This window comes from Salvelinus alpinus, chromosome 7 (genome assembly GCF_045679555.1).
Source record: "Salvelinus alpinus chromosome 7, SLU_Salpinus.1, whole genome shotgun sequence".
Taxonomy (NCBI): domain Eukaryota; kingdom Metazoa; phylum Chordata; class Actinopteri; order Salmoniformes; family Salmonidae; genus Salvelinus; species Salvelinus alpinus.
In genome coordinates, this window is record NC_092092.1 from 51212022 (window position 1) to 51237520 (window position 25499).

At 42.2% G+C, this 25499-nt stretch overlaps 1 protein-coding gene across 1 annotated transcript in view; it reads left to right on the forward strand.

The window, feature by feature from the left end:
• The window catches only part of mgat4b (alpha-1,3-mannosyl-glycoprotein 4-beta-N-acetylglucosaminyltransferase B), a 215224-nt gene that overhangs the window by 175347 nt on the left and 14378 nt on the right, over window positions 1-25499 (forward strand). Inside the window, exons 9-12 of the mRNA XM_071410634.1 lie at window positions 12176-12306; window positions 14359-14466; window positions 19028-19221; window positions 19943-20021. Coding sequence (XP_071266735.1) covers window positions 12176-12306; window positions 14359-14466; window positions 19028-19221; window positions 19943-20021 — 512 coding nt within the window. The remainder of the gene's footprint in view (window positions 1-12175; window positions 12307-14358; window positions 14467-19027; window positions 19222-19942; window positions 20022-25499) is intronic.

Below are 25499 nucleotides of genomic sequence, written 5' to 3' on the forward strand. Positions count from 1 at the left end.
CTGTTCATCTTGCCCTCAGTCCTGACTAGTCTCCCAGTCCCTGCCACTTAAAACATCCCCACAGCATGATGCTGCCACCACCATGCTTCACCGTAGGGATGGTATTGGTCAGGTGATGAGCTCTGCCTGGTTTCCTCCAGATGTGATGCTTGGCATTCAGGCCAAAGAGTTCAATCTTGGTTTCTTCAGACCAGAGAATCTTGTTTATCATGGTCTGAGAGTCCTTTAGGTGCCCTTTGGCAAACTCATGTGTTTTTTATTGAGGAGTGGCTTCAGTCTGGCCAATCTACCATAAAGGCCTGATTGGTGGAGTGCTGCAGAGATGGTTGTCCTTCTGAAAGGTTCTTCCAACTCTACAGAGGAACTCTGGAGCTCTGTCAGAGTGAAAATCACCTCCCTGACCAAAGACCTTCTCCCCCGATTGCACAGTTTGGCCGGGCAGCCAGCTCTAGGAAGAGTCTTGGTGGTCCCAAACTTCTTCCATTTAAGAATGATGGAGGCCACTGTGTTCTTGGAGATCTATTTTTTGGTACTATTCCCCAGATTTATGCCTCGGCACAAGTCTCTGAGCTTTACGGACAATTCCTTCATCCTCATGACTTGGTTGTTGCTCTGACATGCACTGACAACTGTGGGATCTTATATAGACAGGTGTGTGCCTTTCCAAATCATGTTCAATCACTTGAATTTACCACAGGTGGACTACAATTAAGTTGTAGAAACATCTCAAGGAGGGTCAATGGAACCCGGGTGCACCTGATCTCAATTTCGAATCTCATAGCAAAGGGTCTGAATACTTATGTAAATAAAGTAATTTAATTTTTTATATATTTGCAAAATATTCTAAAAACCTGTTTTTCTTTGTCATTATGGGGTATTGTGTGTAGATTGATGAGGGGAGAAAACTATTTAGTACATTTTAGAACAATGCTGTAACATAACAAAATGTGTAAAAAGTAAAGGGGTCTGAAAACTTTCCGAATGCATTTTACATTGTCTTGCCTGACCACGAGAATCCATATATGTCAGATCAGGTTTGCAATGAATAATCATATCCCCTTTCATCCGTAGAAGAGGGGGGGGAGAACTAGTGGAGATGACAGTCACGTCCTGTAGTAAATCAAGGGAGAAGATCCAGGTCTTCGCTCTCCTAATTCACCAAAGGAACGTGCTTTGTCTCAACAGACCTTTTCCCGCTGAAACTCTAACACATTCAAAAGCGAATACTGGAACAATATTTCGAACTTAGAACGTGGGGAATGGTCAGAGGCGATCTATAGAGCACTAATATAATTGTGTTTATTTTCTGATGTTATAAAGGAAATACTGGAACTTGGAAAGAATACCCACTACAAACAGTACCAGTCAAAAGTTTGGACACACCTACTCATTCAAAGGTTTTTCTTTATTTTTACTAGTTTCTACATTGTAGAATAATAGTGAAGACATGAAAACTATGAAATAACACATATGGAATCATGTAGTAACCCAAAAAGTGTTAGTGTTAAACAAAGCATTTATTTGCAGCCCAAATAAATGCTTCACAGAGTTCAAGTAACAGACACGTCTCAACATCAACTGTTCAGAGGAGACCGCGTGAATCAGGCCTTCATGGTCGAATTGCTGCAAAGAAAACACTACTAAAGGACACCAATAATAAGAAGAGACTTGCTTGGGCCAAGAAACACGAGAAATTGACATTAGACCGGTGGAACTCTGTCCTTTTGTCTGATGAGTCCAAATTTGATATTTTTGGTTCCAACCTCCGTGTCTTTGTGAGACGCAGAGTAGGTGAACGGATGATCTTTGCATGTGTGGTTCCCACCGTGAAGCATGGAGGAGGTGGTGTGATGGTGTGGGGGTGCTTTGCTGGTGACACTGTCAGTGATTTATTTAGAATTCAAGGCACACTTAACCAGCATGGCTACCACAGCATTCTGCAGTGATACGCCATCCCAGCTGGTTTGCGCTTAGTGGGACTATCATTTGTTTTTCAACAGGACAATGACCCAACACACCTCCATTTGACCAAGAAGCAGAGTGATGGAGTGCTGCGTCAGATGACCTGGCCTCCACAATCACCCGACCTCAACCCAATTGAGATGGTTTGGGATGAGTTGGACCGCAGAGTGAAAGAAAAGCAGCCAACAAGTGCTCAGCGTATGTGGGAACTCCTTCAAGACGGTTGGAAAAACATTCCAGGTGAAGCTGGTTGAGAGAATGCCAAAAGTGTGCAAAGCTGTCATCAAGGCTACTTTGAAGAATCTAAAATCAAAAATATATTGTGGCATACAGCAGGTTAGCCACCAGGGAGAGACTCGTCGAGACCTGGTGACAGACGGAGTCTGCTGGATGTGCCAGGGCTCGACTGGCTCTCCGGCCAGGACTAATTGGGGCTGATTGTGGTTGGTGAGTAATCAAGGGGACTGATTGCTCACCAGCTGGACGAGTCCCATAAAGCTGCCAGAAGGGCAGCACACGGGGGTGGGGACTGGGGGAAGAGAGGTTACTCCCGTATAGTCGTGCTCAGTACCAGAGATAACGGAGGGAACTTGGTTTTGTTCCCCACAGGATACAGCAAGACCGGAGCCCAGAAGACGGTATCCTGGAGGAGACCTATTCTTTTCTTTTTGTTTGTTATTTAATAAACACCCTTGAAACCGAGCTAAAACAATTCTGTCCGTGTCTGATCTGTGTAAACGTCTTGACCAAACCCCCTAGTCTGACATAATATTTTGATTTTTTTAACACTTTCTTGGTTACTACAGGATTCCATGTGTGTTTTTTCATAGTTTTCATGTCTTCACTATTATTCTACAATGTAGAAAATAGTCAAAATAAAGAAATGTAGAGTAGATGTGTCCAAACTTTTGACTGGTACTGTAGATGAAGTTTCCATACTATGGGTTGTTCATGTAATATGAATTTTTTTTGAAGTGTTTTTTTTAAGACGGGAACGTGATTTGAGAAGTTATAAGAGATACCTGTTTTGCATAACTTTGCATAGTGAGTAATCACCGCCCCGAAGTGAAGTCAGGAGCGTGCCAGCCTGCCGGAACCACCCCTTTCGAGCAAAAGGTATGGATGATGGGTTAAGAAATTAACACATTATACCAGGAAAGTGTGAAGCTGCAGATGCAATTTTTTTAAATGGTCTGAACTTTGAATTTCAACACGAGGTGGAAACGATAAACTCACCTCCCGGACAATCACTGGTACGGCTGATTAGCTGTGCTAAGTAAAGTATCTTCGAAAGCGAATTAAGTAGTACCATCCTGTTTCTCTGCTCAAACCATCGTATTACGCTACTCATCACCCCACCGGGGAACCATTGATATGGCTGTCTAGCCTATCGTCAAAGAAGCATCTTCAAGAGCGAATGGAAGGAAAATAAACTCTGTAGTTCTGTTCAGGACTACACGACAATGCACTGGATACCGGACAACTACAAAGAAGGACAACAAGAGAAGAGTTGTTGGAACCATTTTGGACAATCAGAGCCTTACAATCGTGCCACGAAAGGGCCCTTTCCAAGGCTGCCCCGTTCACCGAGAGATCCCCGGCGAACCCAGGCATATGTAAATACATTCATTCATGATTTCTTGCTCAAAGCGGGCGGTGGTTTATGTGCAAAATATATCGTTACTGTAGGTGAGAGTAGTTTCTGAATGTGGCAATTTTATGTGTCTCTGTCCCTTTCTCTCCCTCGCCATCTCTTCTTTAACAAGCATCCATGTTGTTGTCATTCCGCCTGGGACCTGTTCTCAGCGTATTAAGTCTCCAGTCAATAACTGGTCTAGAGTGTATGTTTATCCTGTGTTCCCATTTAATTAGCTAGTAAATAAATAAACAAATTTGTGTAGTACTGAATCATAAATAAGGCTCAGGTTTTTGCAGATGCAAGGAGGTTACGACTGTTCAGAATGGTGATATGATACGAGTTTATGATTAATAAGTTGACTGTTTATAGATGTGATAGGTAAAGACCTTTTAGAGTTTAATTTAAAGAATCGCTCTCGTGGTGCCCCACATCCAAATGAGTTAATTGTTACATTATTAATTTAATTGGGTAACAATTAAACATAGTTAATTAGATAATTAGACAGTCTTCAGATTAATGTTAAAGACAAGCCACGACAACATACACACACACCAAAAGAAAGCCTACTACACAGGGCACCCTCGTCTAATTACACATCGTCCCTTGTTACTGTTGACAAGGCCATCAAGGCCATGATTGGTGAATCACTGATCCATTTCCAGCCCTTTGTCTGTTGGCAATGTTAGGGACACCAACACACAAACAGTACTTTTAACATGGCGTTTTCAACTTACATATTTGACGTACATGATTACTTTGTGTGTGCTTATTTATACAGTAATTATTATTGAACATGTCCTGGGATTTGAGCTCACGAATTTGTCTAAAACATCCCAATGCCGACAAAACAAAATAGGCAAGACAAGGTGGGATAATTTTTTGGGGCCAATTGCGGTGGAAATGCTTTTATACACAAATATTGATATAAAACCCATCCTATTGCTGGAAACTTGGAGTCACGCAATTTTGTATTTTGTTTTATTATCACCACAAATTAGAAAAGCATGCAGAGTGTATAGCTGACAATGATCAAATATAAATGATCTGTCTGTTATCCATACATCATCATATAACCGTGCCAAAACCAGATTGGGCAAGTTTGCTATATTATCGCAACAGAAAGCCATCGGTTGAGTTGAAAATGTGATGGAAACCCATTTAACTTTAAAAAAATTATAATCTATTTGATACATTTGAATTGAACCACAATAATACTTTGTATTTGCGCTATGTCATCACATACAGCTTTTTATCCACAACAAGTCAGTTTGATGGAAACACCCCTATGGTGGGAAAATGTGGATGTTGTTTTTATGCAGATTTGAGGATATTTGCATGAAAATCTGTCGCCAATTGGATGGAAACTTGTTCTACACTTTGCACATCAAAGTGAATTTCGGCTCAGTTAAAAATACACTCAAGAAAAACGTTTTTATTTATCATAGTGATTCATGAGTAACATTAAAACAGAATAATAATCCCCTGAAATAAGTCAAGTTGGTTAAACTAATAACTAGAATAGCAGTGCAGAGATGTATTATAGATATTGAATGTGTAGGGGACCTATGAGAATGCTACAGACTTTATGGTCCAACAGAAAGATCCACGCACTACAAATCCAGTGGTTGTGAGTTTAAATCCCTTCTATTTTACCCTTATTTAACTAGGCAAGTCAGTTAAGAACAAATTCTTATTTTCAATGACGGCCTAGGAACAGTGGGTTAACTGCCTTGTTCAGGGGCAGAACGACATATTTTTACCTTGTCAGCTCGGGGATTCGATCTTGCAACCTTTCGGTTACTAGTCCAAAGCTCTAACCACTAGGCTACCTGCCGCCCTGAAAAGTAAGTACTAAGTGATGTCAAATGTATACATACGGTCACTGGTTTTACCAGATTTTTCCAGAACATAGTCCCACTTACCTTAAAACCCCCCCATATAATTTCATTACTTTACTTATAATGGTTTGGGAAACCTGGGACCATCATGCGATGTCCTAACGACTGTCCCAAGAATGTCTTGAAGATGTCCTCACATGGTCATCAACGACGTCCTGGTAACTTACAGGGAACTAGACAAAGTTCCCTGATAGAATGTTCCCATCACGCAACTTCCGAATGACTAGTAAAATGAAGGTCCTGAGAAAACCCTTAAAACAGTCTTGACATGGTCCTCAGTGACGTCCTGGTAACTTACAGGAAACTACACAAAGGTACCCCAGAGAATGTTCCCTGTGTTTTGGGTCACCACATATCCAGATTGGATGCATTTAAGATGCATTCGTTTTGTATTCATGAAGCTTCCCATGTCGGCACAGTTGACCAAGAAGGAATAACGCCATGTCAAGGAGGTCCGATAGTTTTTACCGTCTGCTGAAGCGCCGTAGAAAACTCGGATTTCTCTGCAATTTAGGTCAACTAATGACAACACCAACTACAGTGTGTGAGTGTATGTATATCTATAAATATATACTGTATTCATACTCCAGACTCCGACGTTGCTAGTCCGAATATTATATATTTCTTAATACGATTTTTGTACTTTTAGATTTGTGTGTATTGTTGTGAATTGTTACAGTAGATATTAATGCACAAGCATTTCCCTATACCCGCAATAACATCTGCTTAATATGTGTATGCAACCAATAAAATGTGATTTGATTTGAGATTAATACTTATGCAATGACTGTATTTGAGGTTTTTTCATTCATTTTTATGACGCTTTGACATTGGAGTATTTTGTGTAGATTTTTTTACCCAAAAATATACTATTAAATCAATTTTAATCCCCTTTTGTAACACAATAAAACGTGAAAAAATCAAAGGGGTCTGAATACATGTGGGTGTGTGCACACACATAAGTGTCCTTGTGTTTTTTGAAGTGTGTGTTCCCCTGTCTGAAAGTGCGAGTCTGTGTATGCGTATGCATGCAATAGATGGATGGAGGGAGAGAAAGATAGGTGCGAGATGTGGGGAAACGAGGTTGTGAGGGAGTCATTTGGAGGCAGTGGAGGGTGAATAAGCAGATAGGTGAATACTGATGAAAACTCATCTAGTGGCCACTCACTCACTCTTTACCCAAGATGCACCTGGGTGCATATCTTACCAGTGCACCCTGTGGACTATCTCGCCGTCTGTCTCTCTCTCCATTTCCCTCTCCCACCCTTCTCTCTCCTTCTCTATATCCCTTTCCTCTGTCTGTCTCTCTCCCTCTAGCCTTTCTCTCCCCTTCTGTCATCCTCTTGCTCGCGCTCTCCTTTTCCCCCTCTCTCTCTCTTCTATTCACTCTACATCGCTCTCTCTCTCTCTCTCTCTCTCTCTCTCTCTCTCTCTCTCTCTCTCTCTCTCTCCCCCCTTTACTCTGTGTTTCTCTCTGTAGCTGTGTATCTAACAGATACATCTGGTACGTGTATCTACTAAATATGAGATAACAGCCCTAAAACTTCCTAGAAATGGAATGGTTGTTTTATGCCAGTGGTCTTCAACCTTTTCTTGCCAAGGAAAAAAAAAAATTTTAATAAAAGATTTGAGCTTGTAATGCATCACAAGGCATCTTTGAGAATGATCTACGGCATGCTTAATGAATACAACACAGCTTTGGTGAAACCCCTGTCTCAGAACTGTAACGGCAGCCTTCCTCCTCTTCACGAGAAGAGGAGGTGTAGCAGGGATCGGACCAACACGCAGCGTAGCCAGTGCTCAACATGTTTAATAGACGAAAAAATGTGAACACTTACAAAATAACAAATGTGGCAAAACCGATACGGTCCTATCTGGTGCAGAGAAAACACAAAGACAGGAAACAACCACCCACAAAATCCCAACACAAAACAAGCTACCTAAATATGATTCCCAATCAGAGACAACACAAAACACCTGCCTCTGATTGAGAAACATATTAGGCCAAACATAGAAACAGACAAACTAGACACACAACATAGAATTCCCACCCAGCTCACGTTCTGACCAACACTAAAACAAGTAAAACACACAAGAACTATGGTCAGAACGTGACAAGAACTTTCGGAAATGAAGCTTCTCCCCCCAACCATGCCGTTCTGCTTGTAAAATGATTACTAACTTTACCCACTTCATATAAAAAATAAAAAACTGCTGTTGGGTAAACTATATTTATTGGGTAAACTACTAAAACAAATGTATTATGACGATTATTACATGATAATTCTGCCAGCCCTACTCCAAACACATGTTCGCTAATAGCAGCTCTTTAGCTGATTACCCCATAATGACAACGCAAAAACAGGTTTTTAGAATTCTTTGCACATTTATTAAACATTTAAAACAGATACCTTATTTACATACAGTTGAAGTCCGAAGCTTACATACACTGTAGCCAAATACATTTAAACTCAGTTTTTCACAATTCCTGACATTTAATCCCAGTAAAAATTCCCTGTCTTAGGTCATTATTTACTATTTACACCTAGGGATACTATACATAACTTTAACCCATTTTATAAAAGTTTCTCCAAAATTGAAATATTCCAGCCATTTACATAAAAACTCCAGTTGTACTTTATCGAAAGCCTTTTCAAAGTCGGCTATGAATACCAGGCCTGGTTTCCCCGATATTTCATAGTGTTCTATTGTTTCCAGTACTTTCAGTTGAAGTCGGAAGTTTACATACACCTTAGCCAAATACATTTAAACTCAGTTTTTCACAATTCCTGACATTTAATCATAGTAAAAATTCCCTGTCTTAGGTCAATTAGGATCACCACTTTATTGTAAGAATGTGAAATGTCAGAATAGTAGCAGAGAGAATGATTTATTTCAGCTTTTATTTTTTTCATCACATTCCCATTGGGATAGAAGTGTACATGCACTCATTTAGTTTTTGGTAGCATTGCCTTTAAATTGTTTAACTTGGGTCAAACGTTTTGGGTAGCCTTCCACAATAAGTTGGGTGAATTTTGGCCCATTCCTCCAGACAGAGCTGGTGTAACTGAGTCAGGTTTGTAGGCCTCCTTGCTCGCACACACTTTTTCGGTTCTACCCACCAATGTTCTATAGGATTGAGGTCAGGGCTTTGTGATGGCCACTCCAATACCTTGACTTGGTTGTCCTTAAGCCATTTTGCCACAACTTTGGAAGTTTGCTTGGGGTCATTGTCTATTTGGAAGACCCATTTGCGACCAAGCTTTAACATCCTGACTGATGTCTTGAGATGTTGCTTCAGTATATCCACATAATTTTCCTCCCTCATGAAGCCATCTATTTTGTGAAGTGCACCAGTCCCTCCTACAGCAAAGCACCCCCACAACATGATGCTGCCACCCCCGTGCTTTACGGTTGGGATGGTGTTCTTCGGCTTGCAAGCATCCTCCTTTTTCCTCCAAACATAACGATGGTCATTATGCCCAAACAGTTCTATTTTTGTTTTATCAAACCAGAGGACATTTTTCCAAAAAGTACGATCTTTGTCCCCATGTGCAGTTGCAAACCGTAGTCTGGCTTTTTTATGGCAGTTTTGGAGCAGTGGCTTCTTCCTTGCTGAGCGGCCTTTCATGTTATGTCGATATAGGACTCGTTTTACTGTGGATATAGATACTTTGTACCTGTTTCCTACAGCATCTTCACAAGGTCTTTTGCTGTTCTGGGATTGATTTGCACTTTTCGCACCAAAGTACGTTCATCTCTAGGAGACAGAACACGTCTCCTTCCTGAGCGGTATGACGGCTGCGTGGTCCCATGGTGTTTATACTTGAGTACTATTGTTTGTACAAATGAACGTGGTACCTTCAGGCATTTGTAATTTGCTCCCAAGAATGAACCAGACTTGTGGAGGTCTAAAAAAAAAAATCTGAGGTCTTGGCTGATTTCTTTTGATTTTCCCATGCTGTCAAGCAAAGAGGCATTGAGTTTGAAGGTAGGCCTTGAAATAGATCCACAGGTACACCTCCAATTGACTCAAATTATGTAAATTAGCATTTCAGAAGCTTCTAAAGTCATGACATAATTTTCTGTAATTTTCCAAACTGTTTAAAGGCACAGTCAACTTATTGTACATGAACTTCTGACCCACTGGAATTGTGAAATAATCTGTCTGTAAACAATTGTTGGAAAAATGACTTGTGTCATTCACAGAGTAGATGTCCTAACTGACTTGCCAAATCTATAGTTTGTTAACAAGAAATGTGTGGAGTGGTTGAAACACTTAGGTTGGAGTCATTAACAATAGTTTATGTAAACCTCCGACTACAACTGTATATACTAGGCGGTGTCGCCCAAGTCCTACCACACGGCAAGCGTTACTGGAGCACCAAGTCTAGGTCCAAAAGGCTCCTTAACAGCTTCTACCCCCAAGCCATAAGACTGCTGAACAATTTATCAAATGGCGACCCGGACTATTTGCATTGACCCCGCCCCCTTTAGTTTTTTACACTGCTGCGACTCGCTAAGCTGTACCCCCGCACATTGACTCGGTACAGGTACCCCCTGTATATAGCCTCAGTATTGTTATTTTCATTTGTTTTTTTATTTTCATTTTTTACTTTAGCTTATTTAGTAAATATTTTCTTAACTCTATTCTCTTAAAACTGCATTGTTGGTTAAGGGATTTAAAGTAAGCATTTCACGGTAAGGTCTGTTGCATTCGGCGCATGTGACAAATACATTTGATTTAAATAGATTTTGTTCTCTAGTCTTTCTATTTCTCATTCATTCACTCTCACCCCCTCACCCCCTTCCACACAAGCATACACCTTTCTTCCAGCATCCCACCTCTCTTCTCTCCCCCCTCAGCAGGCCTGTAATGAATGTTAGCCATATCTTTTTGCCCCTCTCTCTCTCTCTCTCTCTCTCTCTACTTATCTCTCTCTATCTTACTCTGTCTCTCCACTCCTCCACTCCCCCTCTCCCCCAGCAGGTCCGAACTCCTCTCACGTGACCACCTGACCGGTCACCCTCTCTTTCCCCCTCCCCTGTCTCTACCCATCTCTCTCTCCCTCCTCCCACTCATCCCCATTCTCTATTCCTCTCTCTCGCTCTCTCCATCCTTTCCTCCATTTCTCAGCGAGATTTCTAATGAGTTGTTAGATAGCATATCTCCTTCCCTTATGCAAGCCCTGACCTTTCACACTTTCACTCTCTACCCCAACCATCCCCGCTCTCACACCTCTCTCTCCCTCCTTTAATGAGTTATTGCATACCTCCTTCCCTGACGCGAGTGTTCAACCTCTCACCCTCTTGCCCTTTCTCTCTCTTGGTTTCTACCCATCTCTCTCTCCCTCCTCCCATTTCTGCCTTGCCTCCCTTCCTTCCACACCTCTTTCTCTCTCTCTCTCTCTCTCTCTCTCGGTGGGATTCTAATGAGTTGTAACTCCTCCTTCACTCGAACGCTCTACCCCTCGACCTCTCTCTCATAAACCCATAGTTCTGTGGCATCGTAACCCTCACTATGACAAAGGCCCTGGTCCTGGAGTGTGGGGCCAGAAAGAGAGGACTGTAACCAGTGAATTTTTATTTATTTAGCAGATGCTCTTATCCAGAGCGACTTAAAGTAGTGAGTGCATACATTTTCATTCTTTTTCATGTTGGGAGGGAGAGAAGGATGGAGGATGAATGCTACATCTCAGCCAAGGAAAGAGTGTGTACCTCTGTAGAGATGGTGTAACGAGAGGGTGGGGGAGAAGAGAAAAGGGTTTTAATGTACGGAGAGAGGTGAGAAGGTATAAAGAAGAGTGGGGGGAGATGAGAGGGAGTACTCTTCTGTTGTGTTGTAATAGGCAAGGAAGAGAGAGACGAAGGAGATGTGTCTTCGAGTTGAGGGATCGGTGTTCAGTCTGAACAGAGGTTCCCATTGTCACTTTTTTACTTCAGGGTGTGCATGCATGGGTGGCTGAGTGTGTATTTTATTGGATTATGTTTCGTATGAGGACAAAACAAGACCATACATCATGTTCTTATACTCCAGGAAAATGTATGTATTTTAGATCTTGTGATTGGTTAAATGTTATCTTCTGTCTTTGTGATGACTAGCTGTTAAAACATTGTGGTGGAAAGTGCTTCAATGCATTACAATTAAACGCCTGTAAAATAATCTCATTCCAGACCGCAAGCGACCTTGTTTTGACCCAAAAATATTTGTTCTTGTAACCCACTTGGTGACTTTGTGAAATTGACTCCAATGTATTAATTTGACAATTATGTTAAATTTAAATTCAGCGCTCAAGGGTATGTGTGCAATTATATGTCATTCAGATTTCATTTCAGAGCACACTGGCTAAATTTAGCCTTTGTTCTAGGTCGTTGTAACTTGCTACACTCTACTTTATACTTCCTTTTTACCCAATTCCAAATTGACCCCCTAAGCATTTCTAATAAATCTGAAAGGGCAAGGTAGTTACTACCACATTTCTAAAACCTGTTCAATCCCTTCATATCTTCACAAATGGCCAGGGGATAGTAGCTAAGGACCATTTTGAAATTGGGAACCCAAGTAGTGTTCCATAGGCTCAAGATATGATTAAACATTTTGAAACAGACAAGGTACAACCTTTGGCGATATGTGATGACGTCACACGTAATTGAGTTGTATATCCTCTCTCCTCAGGTAAAATGTTCAAGTCCTTGGACCTTTCGCTGATTGTGGAGTTTATGCTAATGTTCTACAAGGACAAGCCCATTGACTGGCTGCTGGACCACATCATGTGGGTCAAGGTGTGCAACCCAGAGAAGGACGCGGTAAGTGTGGTAACCACTGTCCTAAAACAAGTTTTTCTTTGGACTCAGTCATGTTAGATCAGTGAGTACTTCAAGGGAGGGAGGAAAGAAGGATGGATTACAGATTATCCAAGCAGGGAGCAACAGGTTACTGCAAAAATAAATTAAACGCTTTAGTAAATGAGGGATACAAAGGCTGCGTTGACACAGGCAGCCCAATTCTGATATTCTTTTCGCTAAGCTGATCTGATTGGTAAAAAGACCAATTAGTGAAAACAATATCAGAATTGGTCTCTCTGTGTAAACGCAGCCAAAGTATATTGAAAATAGGTGCTTCCACACAGGTGGTGTTCCTGAGTTAATTAAGCAATTAACATCCCATCATGGTTGCGGTCATTCTAAAAAATACCTATTTCACCAATATTTTGGCTACCACGGCTAAAAGAAGAGATCTCTGTGAATTTGAAAGAGTGTTCTCAAAGGAGCATAGGTGATTTAAAGGATGTGTTTGTGTGTGTGTGTCACCAGATCTCAACCCAATTGAACACTTATGAGACAGCGTTTTCCATCAACAAACACCAAATTATAGAATTTATCATGGAAGAATGGTGTTCGCATCCCAGACACTTGTAGAATCTATGCCAAGGTGCATTGAAGCTGTTTTGGTGGCACATTGTTGCCAATCACCCTATTAAGACACTTGATGTTGGGGTTTCCTTTATTTTGGCAGTTAGCTGTACATACACTACATGACCCAAAGTCTGTGGACGTCGAACATCTCATTCCAAAATCATGGGCATTAATATGGAGTTGGTCCTTCCTGCTGCTATAACAGCCTCCACTATTCTTGGAAGGTTTTCCACTAGATGTTGGAAACTTGTTGCGGGGACTTGCTTCCATTCACCCACGAGCATTAGTGAGGTCGGGCACTGATGTTGACGATTAGGCCTGGAGTTCAGGTCAGAGCTCTGTGAAGGTCAGTCAAGTTCTTCCACACCGGCCCATTTCTGTATAGACCTCGCTTTGTGCACGAGGGCAGTGTCATGTTGAAACAGGAAAGACCCTTCCCCAAACTGTTGCCACAAAGTTGGAAGCACAGAATCGTCAAGAATGTCATTGTATGCTGTAGCATTAAGATTTCCCTTCACTGGAATTAAGGAGCCTGAACCACGAAAAACAGCCCCAGACCATTATCCCTCCTCCACAAACTTTACAGTTGGCACTATGCATTGGGGCAGGTCCCGTTCTCCTGGCATCCTCCAAATCCAGATTCGTCCATCGGACTGCCTGATGGTGAAGCGTGATTCATCACTCCAGAGAATGCGTTTCCACTGCTCCAGAGTCCAATGGTGGCGACCTTAACACCACTCTAGCCAACGCTTGGCATTGCTCATGGTGATCTTAGGCTTGTGTGCAGCTGCGCGGCCATGGAAACCCATTTCTTGAAGCTCCTGACAAAGTTATTGTGCTGACGTATTTGTATTTATTATTCATCCCCATTAGCTGCTGCCAAGAGGTTGCTTCCAGAGGCAGTTGGGAACTCTGTAGTGACTTGTTGCAACCGAGGACAAATGATTATTGCGCGCTTCAGCACTCGGCAGTCTCGTTACGTGAGCTTGTGTGGCTTACCACTTCACGACTGAGCCATTGTTGCTCCTAGATGTTTCCACAATAACAGTACTTACAGTTGACCGGGGCAGCTCTAGCAGGGCAGAAGTTTGACGAACTGACTGGTTGGAAAGGTGGCATCCTATGACGGTGCCACGTAAAAAGACTCAGAGCTCTTCAGTAAGGCCATTCTACTGCTAACGTTTGTCTATGGAGATAGCATTTCTGTGCGCTCGATTTTATACACCTGTCAGTAATGGGTGTGGCTGAAATAGCCGAATCCACTCATTTGAAGGGGTATCCACATGCTTTTGGCCATGTGTTGTATAAATACTATGCCTTTCAATTGCACTTGCCAAAATGGTCTCAGTCTCAGAAAATTGTGGAACTCCCACACACTCCTACTCTCTTTCTCTCTTCCTGCTCCTCTCTCTTTCTCAACTCTCCCGTCTGCCACACACACAGAAACACTGCGACAGGCAGAAGGCCAACCTGAGGATTCGCTTCAAGCCCTCACTCTTCCAGCATGTGGGCACCCACTCCTCCCTGGCCGGAAAGATCCAGAAACTCAAGGTATGTACGTCGCGAGCATTGTGTGTTTCCGTATCCCACTGACTCGCTAGCCAATCAATACATGTTGTATACTCTAGCATCCTTTCACTGTGCATGTCAGCTTATCTTATCTGTATATGTTTAAATATTAGCTTTCAAGTCTCTGAGCACTGGAGCACTGATACATTTCAAGTCACCACACAGATTCCAGATTTTTTACTACAAAGTAAAGAATACTGTGTTTAATGTCTCTGATTGTTAAGATCAGTGGATATCAGCCTGAAGACTGCTACTGCAATCTAACCCAATCAATTCACTATCAATACACCCAGCGCTTTCTCAATTTAGAGATTCTCCACCAAGCAGGCCTGGCCTCCACCACTGAAATTAATAGTATTTTATCAGTGCTTACAACTCTCACGCAATGAGCGTGAGACACTCATTTGACCCTCTTCACACCTTTCTCCACATTTCTCACGCATTGGAAAAAGTAACGCTTTTATTTTTCGAATTAATCCAGTGTATATTCAGTGCGTTAACTATTTTAACTTTTCAACTGTGCCTCCAAATTGTTTTGAAATTGGAGCATATGCGCCTGCAGATCTACATAACAAGCATTGTAACTGAGGCTGCTTCACAAGGGAGATCCATAATTTTTCTTTCACATCAGATTGAAGCGTGTGATTGGTTTAGTAAGGGTAAGGGACCAAGGCGATTGGATGCGTGTTTGTAAAGAAATGCCCTTCATGATTTGTTCTTTGTGCTGATCAAAGTTTATGAACTTTTTCCATATTTTGTTATGTTACAGCCTTATTCTAAAATGGATTCAAAAATATAATATCCTCAGCAATCTACACACAATACCCCATAACGACAAAACAAAAACAGGTTTGTAGAAATTTTTGCAAATGTATTAAAAATAACAAGAAGAAATATCTTATTTACATAAGTATTCAGACCCTTTGCTATGAGGATCGAAATTGAGCTCGGGTGCATCTTGTTTCCATTGATCATCCTTGAGATGTTTCTACAACTTGTTTGGAGTCCACCTGTGGTAAATTCAATTGATTGGACATGATTTGGAAAGGCACACACCTGTTTATATAAGGTCCCACAGTTGACAGTGCGTGTCTGAATGAAAACCAAGCCAGGATTGTGTCGAGGCATAGATCAAATCAAATCAAATCAAGTTTATTTTATATAGCCCTTCGTACATCAGCTAATATCTCGAAGTGCTGTACAGAAACCCAGCCTAAAACCCCAAACAGCAAGCAATGCAGGTGTAGAAGCACGGTGGCTAGGAAAAACTCCCTAGAAAGGCCAAAACCTAGGAAGAAACCTAGAGAGGAACCAGGCTATGAGGGGTGGCCAGTCCTCTTCTGGCTGTGCCGGGTGGAGATTATAACAGAACTATGCCAAGATGTTCAAAATATTAATAAGTGACAAGCATGGTCAAATAATAATCATGAATAATTTTCAGTTGGCTTTTCATAGCCGATCATTAAGAGTTGAAAATAGCAGGTCTGGGACAGGTGGCGGTTCCATAACCGCAGGCAGAACAGTTGAAACTGGAATAGCAGCAAGGCCAGGTGGACTGGGGACAGCAAGGAGTCAACATGCCTGGTAGTCCTGACGTATGGTCCTAGGGCTCAGGTCCTCCGAGAGAGAGAGAGAAAGAAAGAGAATTAGAGAGAGCCAAGATTTTCAAAATGTTCATAAATGTTCATAGATCTGGGAAAGGGTACCAAAATATTTCTGCAGCATTGAAGGTCCCCAAGAACACATTGGCCTCCATCATTCTGCAGCGATACGCCATCCCATCTGGTTTGCGCTTAGTAGGACTATCATTTGTTTTTCAACAGGACAATGACCCAAAACACACCTCCAGGCTGTGTAAGGGCTATTTTACCAAGAAGGAGAGTAATGGGAGTGCTGCATCAGATTACCTGGTCTCCACAATCACCCGACCTCAACACAATTGAGATGGTTTGGGGTGAATTGGACCTCAGAGTGAAGGAAAAGCAGCCAACAAGTGCTCAGCATATGTGGGAACTCCTTCAAGACTGTTGGAAAAGCATTCCTCATGAAGCTGGTTGAGAGAATGCCAAGTGTATGCAAAGCTGTCAAGGCAAAGGGTGACTACTTTGAAGAATCTAAAATATATTTTGATTTGTTTAACACTTTTTTTTATGTACTACATGATTCCATATGTGTTATTTTATAGTTTTGATGTCTTCACAATTATTCTACAATGTAGAAAATTGTCAAATAAAGAAAAACCCTTGAATGAGTAGGTGTGTCCAAACTTTTGACTGGTACTGTGTGTGTGTGTGTGTGCGTGTGCGCGTGTGCGTGTGTGTCCACAGTTGAAGTCGGAAGTTTACATACACCTTAGCCAAATACATTTAAACCCAGTTTTTCACAGTTCCTAACATTTAATCCGAGTAAAAATTCCCTGTCTTAGATCAGTTAGGATCTCCACTTTATTTTAAGAATGTGAAATGTCAGAATAATAGTAGAGAGAATGATTTATTTCAGCTTTTATTTCTTTCATCACATTCCCAGTGGATCAGAAATTTACATACACTCAATTAGTATTTGGTAGCATTGCCTTTAAATTGTTTAACTTGGGTCAAGCATTTCGTGTAGCCTTCCACAATCTTCCCACAATAAGTTGGGTGAATTCTTGCCCATTCTGACAGAGCTGGTGTAACTGAGTCAGGTTTCTAGGCCTCCTTGCTCGCACACGCTTTTTTGGGTCTGCCAAAAAAAGGGATTTGTGGGCTTTGTGATGGCCACTCCAATACCTTGACTTTGTTGTCCTTATGCCATTTTACCACAACTTTGGAAGTATGCTTGGGGTCATTGTCCATTTGGAAGACCCATTTGCGACCAAGCTTTAACTTCTTGACTGATGTTTTGAGATGTTGCTTCAATATATCCACATAATTTTCCTTCTTCATAATGCCATCTATTTTGTGAAGTGCACCAGCCCCTCCTGCAGCAAAGCACCCCCGCAACATGACACTGCCACCCCCGTGCTTCACAGTTGGGATGGTGTTCTTCGGTTTGCAAGCCTCCCCATTTTCCTCCAAACATAACAATGGTCATTATGGTCAAACAGTTCTATTTTTGTTTCATCAGACCAGAGGACATTTCTCCAAAAAGTACGATCTTTGTCCCCATGTGCAGTTGCAAACAGTAGTCTGACTTTTTTTATGGTGGTTTTGGAGCAGTGGCTTCTTCCTTACTGAGCGGCCTTTCAGGTTATGTCGTTATAGGACACGTTTTACTGTGGATATAAATACTTTTGTAACTGTTTCCTCCAGCATCTTCACAAGGTCTTTTGCTGTTGTTCTGAGATTGATTTGCACTTTTCGCACCAAAGTACGGATATTGCAATTTATTGCCCTGGCCACATCTGCAGTCCTCATGCCTACTTGCAGGTTTCGTAAGTCATGTTCACGCAGATGAGCAGGGACCCTGGGCATCTTTATTTTGGTATTTTTCAGAGTCAGTAGAAAGGCCTCTTTAGTATCTTAAGTTTTCATAACTGTGACCTTAATTGCCTACCGTCTGTAAGCTGTTAGTGTCTTAACGACCGTTCCACAGGTGCATGTTCATTTATTGTTTATGGTTCATTGAACAAGCATGGGAAACCGTGTTTAAACCCTTTACAATGAAGATCTGTGAAGTGCTGTGAAGAGCTTAATTAAATAGTACCTGCAAAACACCAGTCTCAACGTCAACAGTGAAGAGGCGACTCCGGGATGCTGGCCTTCTAGGCAGAGTTCCTCTGTCCAGTGTCTGTGTTATTTTGCCCATCTTAATCTTTTCTTTTTATTGGCCAGTCTGAGATATGGCTTTTTCTTTGCAACTCTGCCTAGAAGGCCAGCATCCCAGAGTCACCTCTTCACTGTTAACACAGAGATTTGTTGTGACATTATCCAGTGTTGGGAATATACAATTCTCTGTTGTGATGACGTTGCATGAACTCCATGTGAGATTGCATCATTTTTGGCAACAGTAAGAGAGCATGACTCGCGTTCATTTTCAAGTAAATCATGTAAACTGAATAAATCAGTTCCTCGAGGATTCTGCAACATAATTATTTTTGCTAAATCAACAATTCCCTGCATATTATGCGAGGTTTGGCAAATTTGACCAATCACTGCACTATTTCCCTGTAAAACAGTCAAATCATCACAATATTATCGCATCAAACTGACCCATCACCGCAGTAGAAGAAGAGGGCACGCATTTTCAACCAATAAACACACATTTAAAGTATAATATGGTTATCTCAAGCCATACGTCAACAACCTTGTCCCTGGTCAGCGCATTGTCGCGACAAATTGGATAAAGTCATTGCATAATGCCATGCAAAATGTCAGAATTGCCGCAGCAAAATCAAGGATCAAGAAAAATCAAGAATTGTCACGCTCCCAAATATCAAGTTAGAATTAATCTCTATGTCTTCAGCTAACTGCACCCTCAAAGTCAATATGAGAGCTTAGTGATAGAAACAATTCCATCTCTCCCCTCTCTGACCCCCATCCTATGGTCTAATGGTTTGCTTCAGGACAAGGACTTTGGCAAGCAGACTCTGCACAAGGGCCATGCCAACCCGCTGGCAGAGGTGACCACCAGCCTAAAGACATACCAGCACTTCACCCTGGAGAAGGCCTACCTGGGAGAGGACTTCTTCTGGGCCTTCACACCCGTGGCTGGAGACTTCATCCGCATCCGTTTCTTCACACCTGTCCGCATCGAAAGGTGTGTGTGCGCGCACATGCTCGGATACACACATACATGGCATGCTTGAATACAGACACATATATGGACACACACACATGTGTGTATGCATGGACATAAACACACACACACACACACACACACACACACACACACACACACACACACACACACACACACACACACACACACACACACACACACACACACACACAGATTTTTGTGCACATACACACACTTCACACATGTCCCAAACTCTCTCTCTCTCTCTCTCTCTCTCTCTCTCTCTCTCTCTCTCTCTCTCTCTCTCTCTCTCTCTCTCTCTCTCTCTCTCTCTCTCTCTCTCTCTCTCTCTCTCTCTCTCTCTCTCCCTCTCTCCCTCTCTCCCTCTCTCCCTCCCCACTAGGCACAAATGAATAATATTTCTTCCCATTACTGTCAGGGCAGATGGTCTATCTACTCTGGACCCCTGTAACTGTTAATGACTAATGGCCATGCTGTGGCTCTTTGGTCACCCCTGTTACCTCAGAGGCGCTTTTGGGGGTAGCGGACGGTTCAGGCTGCTGTTAGGTACTTGGTGGCACATGCATTTATAGAAAGCAAATGGAGATAGAGATTGAACTTGGTGACTTCCTGGCTGGCTGATGATGATAATAATGGTGGATCAATTTGTGTTGAATATCAAATTGACATCCCCCCCCCATTTGTTATCCTCTCTCTTTCTCTCTCTCTTTCTCTCTAGGTATTTCTTCCGGAGCGGGAACATTGAGCACCCAGGGGACAAGCTATTCAACACCTCTGTGGAGGTGCTGCCTTTTGACGTGAGTCTCACCACTATTCACCCGCACATTATTATCAGTTTCATTTTACGTTACGTACATAACCTTTATACCACATATTCTTTTTTAATACAAAGCTCGCTGCTATAAGCCTGATTCACCTTGCCTCGAGTGGCGGCAGGTAGCCTATTGGTTATAGCTTTGGGCCAGTAACCGAAAGGTTGCTGTAGGTGGAGGTGGCTTATTGTTGGAGGTGGCTTATGATCGTGAAATTAACATTCAGTTCTCTGGCAACAGCTCTGGTGGACATTCCTGCAGTCAGCATGCCAATTGCACGCTCCCTCAAAACTTGAGAAGTCTGTGGCATTGTGTTGTGTGACAAAACTACACATTTTAGAGTGGCCTTTTATTGTCCCTAGCACAAGGTGCACCTGTGTAATGATCGTGCTGTTTGATCAGCTTCTTGATATGCCACACCTGTTAGATGGATGGATTATCTTGGCAAAGGTGAAATGTTAACTAACAGGTATGTAAAGAAATTTGTGCAAGCTTGTTGTGCGTATGAAACATTTCTGGGATATTTTACTTCACCTCATAAAAATGGGACCAAAACATTACATGCCTTACACGTTTATAATCTTGTTCACACTATATGACCAAAAGTATGTGGACACCTACATCTCATTCCAAAATCATGGTCATTAACATGGAGTTGGTCCCCCTTTTGCTACTACAACAGCCTCCACTCTTCTGGGAAGGCTTTCCACTAGATGTTGGAACATTGCCGCGGGGACTTGCTTCCATTCAGCCACGAGCATTAGTGAGGTCGGGCACTGATGTTGGACGACTGGGCCTGGCTTGCAGTCTCCGTTCCAATTCATCCCAAAGGTGTTAAATGGGGTTGAGGTCAGGGCTATGTGCAGGCCAGTCAAGTTCTTCCACACCGATCTCGATAAACCATTTCTGTATGGACCTCGCTTTGTGCACGGGGCATTGTCATGCTGAAACAGGAAAGGGCCATCCCCCAAACTTTTGCCACAAAATTGGAAGCACAGAATCATTTAGAATGTCATTGTATGCTGTAGCGTTAAGATTTCCCTACACTGGAATTAAGGGACCTAGCCCGAACCACGAAAAACAGCCCCAGAGCATTATTCCTCCTCCACCAAACTTTACAGTTGACACTATACATTGGGGCAGGTAGCGTTCTCCTGGCATCCGCCAAACCTAGATTCGTCCATCAGATTGCTGGATCGTGAAGCGTGATTCATCACGCCAGAGAACGCGTTTCTACTGCTCCAGGGTCCAATAGCGGCGAGCTTTACACCACTCCAGCCAACACTTGGAATTGCACATGGTGATCTTAGGCTTGTGTGTGGCTGCTCGGCAATGGAACCTATTTCATGAAGCTCCCGACGAACAGTTCCTGTGCTGACGTTGCTTACAGAGGCAGTTTGGAACTCGGTAGTGAGTGTTCCAACCGAGGACAAGCGATTTCTACGCGCTTCAGCACTCAGTGGTCCTGTTCTGTGAGCTTGTGTTGCCTACCACTTCGCGACTGAGCCATTGTTCTAACTAGACCTTTCCACTTCACAAAAACAGCACTTACAATTAACCGGGGCAGGTCTAGCAGGTCAGAATTTGACAAACTGACTTGCTGGAAAGGTGGTATTCTAAGATGGTGCCTCATTGAAAGTCACTGAGCTCTTCAATAAGGCCATTCTACTGCCAATGTTTATCAATGGAGATTGCATGGCTGTGTGCTCGATTTTATACACCTGTCAGCAACGGGTGTGGCTGAAATAGCCGAATCCACTAATTTAACGGGGCGTCCACATACTTTTGTGTATATACAGTGGCTTGCGAAAGTATTCTCCCCCTTGGCATTTTTCCTATTTTGTTGCCTTACAACCTGGAATTAAAATGTATTTTTGGGGGGTTTGTATCATTTGATTTACACAACATGCCTACCACTTTGAAGACAAACAAGAAATAACACCACAAAAAAAATGGAAACTTGAGCGTGCATAACTATTCACCCCCCCAAAGTCAATACTTTGTAGAGCCACCTTTTGCAGCAATTACAGCTGCAAGTCTCTTGGGGTATGTCTCTATAAGCTTGGCACATCTAGCCACCGGGATTTTTGCCCATTCTTCAAGGCAAAACTGCTCCAGCTCCTTCAAGTTGGATGGGTTCTGCTGATGTACAGCAATCTTTAAGTCATATCACAGATTCTCAATTGGATTGAGGTCTGGAATTTCATTAGGCCATTCCAAGACATTTAAATGTTTCCCCTTAAACCACTCAAGTGTTGCTTTAGCAGTATGCTTAGGGTCATTGTCCTGCTGGAAGGTGAACCTCTGTCCCAGTCTCAAATCTCTGGAAGAATGAAACAGGCTTCCCTCAAGAATTTCCTGTATTTAGCGCCATCCATCGTTCCTTTAATTCTGACCAATTTCCCAGTCCCTGCCGATGGAAAAACATCCCCACAGCATGATGCTGCCACCACCATGCTTCACTGTAGGGATGGTGTTCTCGGGGTGATGAGAGGTGTTGGGTTTGTGCCATACATAGCGTTTTCCTTGATTGCCAAAAAGCTCAATTTTAGTGTCATCTGACCAGAGTACCTTCCTCCATATGTTTGGGGAGTCTCCCTCATGTCTTTTGGCAAACACCAAACATGTTTACTTATTTTTTTTATGGCACCTCTTCCGTAAAGCTCAGCTCTGTGGAGTGTACGGCTTAAAGTGGTCCTATGGACAGATACTCATATCTCCGCTGTGGAGCTTTGCAGCTCCTTCAGGGTTATTTTTAGTCTCTTTGTTGTCTCTTTGTTGTCTCTCTGATTAATGCCCTCCTTGCCTGGTCCGTGAGTTGTAGTGGGCGGCCCTCTCTTGGCAGGTTGTTGTGGTGCCATATTCTTTCCATTTTTTTCCAAATGGATTTAATGTGGCTCCGTGGGATGTTCAAAGTTTCTGATATTTTTCTATAACCCAACCCTTATCTGTACTTCTCCACAACTTTGTCCCTGACCTGTTTGGAGACCTCCTTGGTCTTCATGCTGCCGCTTGCTTGGTGGTGCCCCTTGCTTAGTGGTGTTGCAGACTCTGGGGTCTTTCAGAACAGGTGTATATATACTGAGATCATGTGACACTTAGATTGCACACAGGTGTACTTTATTTAACTAATTATGTGACTTCTGAAGGTAATTGGTTGCACCAGATCTTATTTAGGGGATTCATAGTAAAGGGGGTGTATGCACACTCCACTTTTCCGTTTTTTATTTTTTGGGAATTTCACTTCACCAATTTTGACTTTTTTGTGTATGTCCATTGCATGAAATCCAAATAAAAATCAATTTAAATTACAGGTTGTAATGCAATAAATTAGGAAAAACGCCAAGGGGGATGAATAGTTTTGCAAGGCACTGTGTGTGTGTGTGTATATATATATATATATGAGATTTTATGGCCAACTTATGCAGAAATCCAGGTATTTCCAAAGGGTTCACATACTTAAAATCTCATCTTCATCTAGGTCACAATAGACAAACACAGTCTGCTTAAACTAATAACACACAAACAATTATACATTTTCATGTCTTTATTGAATACACCATGTAAACATTCACTGTGCAGGGTGGGAAAAAAAATTCTTTCATTTTGGACTATTCCTCTTCAAAAAACTGTTTCAGTTCAGCAATATTCTTGGGATGTCTGGTGTGAACTGCTCTCTTGAGGTCATGCCCCAGCATCTCAAATCGGGTTGAGGTCAGGACTCTGACTGGGCCGCTCCAGAAGGCGTATTTTCTTCTGTTGAAGCCATTCTGTTTTTGATTTACTTCGGTGTTTTGGGTCGTTGTCCTGTTGCGTCACCCAACTTCTGTTGAGCGTCAATTGGCGGAGAGATAGCCTAACATTTTCCTGCAAAATGTCTTGATAAACTTGGGAATTCATTTTTCCGTTGGTGATAGCAAGCTTTCCAGGACCTGAGGCAGCAAAGCAGCCCCAAACCATGATGCTCCCTCCACCATAGTTTACAGTTGGGATGAGGTTTTCATGTTGGTGTGCTGTGCCTTTTTTTCTCCACACATAGTGTTGTTTGTTCTTTCCAAACAACTCAACTGTAGTTTCATCTGTCCACAGAATATTTTTCCAGTAGCGCTGTGGAACATCCAGGTGCACTTTTGGAAACTTCAGACGTGCAGCTATGTTTTTTTTTGGACAGCAGTGGCTTCTTCCGTGGTGTTCTCCCAAGTGTTTTACGTATCTTAGACTCGTAACAGAGATGTTAGCATGTTCCAGAGATTTCTGTAAGTCTTTAGCTGACACTCTAGGATTCTTCTTAACCTCATTGAGCATTCTGCGCTGTGCTCTTGCAGTCTTCTTTGCAGGACGGCCACTCCTAGGGAGAGTAGCTGAACTGCTTTCTCGATTCATAGACAATTTGTCTTACCGTGGACTGATGAACAGAAAATGCTTTTAGGGATACTTTTGTGTAACCCTTTCCAGCTTTATGCAAATCAACAATTCTTAATCCTAGGTCTTCTGAGATCTATTTTGTTCAAGGCATGGTTCACATCAGGCAATGCTTCTTGTGAACAGCAAACTCACATTTTGTGAGTGTTTTTTATAGGGCAAGGCAGCTCTAACCAACATCTCCAATCTCGTGTCATTGATTGGACTCCAGGTTAGCTGACTCCTGACTCCAATTAGCTTTTGAGAAGTCATTAGCCTAGGGGTTCACATACTTTTTCTTGCCACTGCATACAGTACCTGTCAAAAGTTTGGACACACCTACTAATTCCAGGGTTTTTCTTTATTTTCTCTTTGTTTTACTATATAATAGTGAAACATCAGAACTGTTAAATAACACATATGGAATCATGTAGTAACCAAAACATATATTTTGATTTGTTTAACACTTTTTTTGGTTACTATATGATTACATATGTGTTATTTCATAGTTTTGATGTCTTCACTGTTATTCTACAATGTAGAAATTTGTAAAAATACAGAAAAACCCTTGAATGAGTAGGTGTCTCCAAACTTTTGACTGGTACTGTGTATATACATACACTGCTCAAAAAAATAAAGGGAACACTTAAACAACACAATGTAACTCCAAGTCAATCACACTTCTGTGAAATCAAACTGTCCACTTAGGAAGCAACATGGATTGACAATAAATTTCACATGCTGTTGTGCAAATGGAATAGACAACAGGTGGAAATTATAGGCAATTAGCAAGACACCCCCAATAAAGGAGTGGTTCTGCAGGTGACCACTTCTCAGTTCCTATGCTTCCTGGCTGATGTTTTGGTCACTTTTGAATGCTGGCGGTGCTTTCACTCTAGTGGTAGCATGAGACGGAGTCTACAACCCACACAAGTGGCTCAGATAGTGCAGCTCATCCAGGATGGCACATCAATGCGAGCTGTGGCAAGAAGGTTTGCTGTGTCTGTCAGCGTAGTGTCCAGAGCATGGAGGCGCTACCAGGAGACAGGCCAGTACATCAGG